We start from the raw sequence: 2,933 nt of genomic DNA on the forward strand, positions 1-2,933 counted from the left end.
TTTCCATCGTTAGTTTGTAGACACTTCAAGCGACACTAATGGCAGAAATTAGATAATTTATTATCTTAACATTTTCTTTTATTTACTTTGTTATACCCATTAATAGTCTGCTCCAGATTTACTGACATTTAACTTTTACTAAATTGTAATATAACAGATGCGCTCTTTTGTTTGAAGGATCTAGAGATGAGCAGAAAATTAAGGTTCCCTTTACCTTATACCCAAAGTCTACTTTACATTTTAGCCAATTTGTAAAACCTATAGCTTATAGTAAACTGCCAGATTAGAACTAATAAAGTCAGAGTAAAATAAATTACGAAGTTAGTAAGGTCCTTTTCCGTTTACCTAAACTTATTGAATAGTTTTCAAATATGTAAATGGTGCAAGCTTTTAATGATGTAATAATATTAACCATATTGTATTCAAATGTTACATTTCGAAAAGCCATTGACGAGACTGTCGTAAACACGTTTTACAGCATTACCAGTCCATTCCTTTCCATCAAAGTGGGAGCACAAAAAGAAATCCACGAGAACTGAATTCCACGTAGATGTACAACTTTTTATCTCTTCGAAGTAAACACATTTGCGGTAATTAAGAAAACAAAGTACAGATGGACTTAAATCAATAAACCAGTTATACAGTTGTCGCCGCGTCTGTTGAGTTTGTCGTTTAGAAAAAAATACAATTCTATCTATGGTTGTTTTTTTTTTTGGTTTGTTAAATACCGTACTAAGAACTACACTAGTTGACTTCGATCCTCACTTAATCCCGTAAATAAAACAAATAATTTTATTATAATAATGTGCTCAAGAAGGATATCTAAAGCTAGATTAAATTCGTTCAGAGATTTACTTGACCATAAGATTGAAAATATAAATATTGCAATAAAATTAAATAAAAAGGTACTACATATTACTGAAGCCATTTATATTTATAAAAGAAATGTTGCAATAAAAAGCACTCTTCACACCAGGATCAGACAACATCCAGAAAATTCATATTCCAGTCGGCGACCGATCATGTGGAAAGTTTAATTACCGTCATAAATATAATAAAAAGCATAAATAATTTAATCATGATCACGTATACAACGATCGGCACTCTTAAATGATTTTCTAATAATCCATTAATAATGAAACGTTCGTGTGAGACGGCAGTGTGTGTAAGATAGCTGCGTGAAGTGATGCAAAAAGCGTGGCCACTAACGAGATGAGAATCACTAAGACGCTATTAAACGTTTTTCGCAACTACCCGCATGCCATCGAACGATTGTGAAGTTTGTCAATTATCGAATTAGGCATTTTAAAATCTATGATAAAAGCTAGGGTTGTGTCAACAGGAGGAAGCGTAATTTTAGTCCCTTTTCGTTTCCACCCTTTTAAGAAGGGCATCTTACCCGGAAGGAAAAGTAGATTTGGCGGCGGAGTAGATGCATAGGAAGGGGAAATATCCTGTTTATTTGCGTCTCCGCTTTCGTAGATTAAAGGTAGGCAACGCATGTGTAATTGCGAATATCTATGGGCAGTCTCTTCATCATTTCGACGGAATTAGGTGGCCACTTGCTCGTTTGTCAACTTAAAATATGTAAAAAACAACTTGACGAGTTACTGTGAATTTTATATTTTTTTGATGTTAAATCGTAAAATTTTATATTGTTGTTATTAATAAAAGGTAAGAGGTTTTTTTTTATTTTTTCAATTAAAAATACGTTAAGTACATTAATAGGTTAATTATTCGTCGTAAAGTTTAGACAGAAGTTTTCTAGTAAGTTTATGAATTGGCGATGTTTGCAACCTGGCTGTGACGTTATATGCGGTAGGTGAATACGCTTGCATGGACATATACAGTTATCTTTACCGTTTGTCTAAATCTAGCCGCCACCATAAATGAATATTCTCAGAACATTGTTGTTACTGATTACAGTGACATGTTCTTGTCGTCTCAGGGCCTGTCCCACCAAATTGTAAATAGTCTGATAACAATCCAACGTGTGTTCATGTGAAATGTGATGGAAATATCGGATTTTATTCCCTTAGCTGAAAGTGACGTCATTTTAAACTATCTGAACCTGTATGCGCCAATGGTGGGACAGGCCCTTAGTCTATCGTACCTGGGGTGCGTCTCTACCCCTTCTAAGTAGTAGACCGCCGGACCATCTTTTTCTTGAAAAGGCTTAGTAATGCAACGTCCATAATAAAAATGAATAACAGAATATATATTTAAAAATGTCGTATTGTCACTTAGGTTTTCAGAAGGTTAACTTATGTTGGGTTTCTGAAGTATCCACTTCTTTTGTCATTACCTAGCGATTCATTAGTGTAAGGTTGACTTATGTTTTAACGGAGTAAAACTTAAATTACGTAGTTCGGAAACGAATTTCATGAATTTATCGAAAACACTAACGTTTAAACGTAGTAGAAGTAACTAATGGTTAAACGTAGCTGGGAAACCGGCCATTATTTATCCAACTTTATATATGACGGGGCATAAAATGGTTTAAATAATTAAACACAAATTAAACGTAAACATTTTAATATCCGTGAAATGCAATAAAATAAATCAATTAATGTTTTATAAATATGTCGACAAATTAATTTTCCAAATCTATAGTAATATTGAATAATCCTTTGTTCAATTCAGCGACTATTTGATAGTTCCATTTGTCATCGCCGCTCACTTCACGCGGGTATTTCTAAAAAGACAAGATTTGTTAAAAAAAAGCATGCTAAAAGTACGTGTAGTACTTCAAAAATATTCTTCAGTAGCCTAAAGAAAAGTTAAGACGGCAATATAATTTTAAACCATTACCATAGGCATTTTGTTCACTTATAAAATTGAAAAGTTTTTTGCTAAAGGAACAAATTTTAATTCATTTCCAATTGATTCTATTTCTCTCCCTCTCCCTCTCTCTCCCTCTCCCTCTCTCCCCC

The 2,933-nt window shown here is 33.4% G+C and overlaps 1 protein-coding gene across 2 annotated transcripts in view; it reads right to left on the minus strand.

The window, feature by feature from the left end:
- Positions 1 to 2,546: 2,546 nt before the first annotated feature.
- Positions 2,547 to 2,933, minus strand: part of LOC106109809 (protein arginine N-methyltransferase 7) — a 6,248-nt gene continuing 5,861 nt past the window's right edge. For both annotated transcript variants that reach the window (XM_013291425.1, XM_013291427.1), the window contains one exon: positions 2,547 to 2,695. In XM_013291425.1, the coding sequence (XP_013146879.1) occupies positions 2,594 to 2,695 (102 nt within the window). In that variant the 3' untranslated portion in view covers positions 2,547 to 2,593. The remainder of the gene's footprint in view (positions 2,696 to 2,933) is intronic.

The sequence above is a fragment of the Papilio polytes genome, unplaced genomic scaffold (genome assembly GCF_000836215.1).
Source record: "Papilio polytes unplaced genomic scaffold, Ppol_1.0 DF821067.1, whole genome shotgun sequence".
In the NCBI taxonomy this organism is placed as follows: domain Eukaryota; kingdom Metazoa; phylum Arthropoda; class Insecta; order Lepidoptera; family Papilionidae; genus Papilio; species Papilio polytes.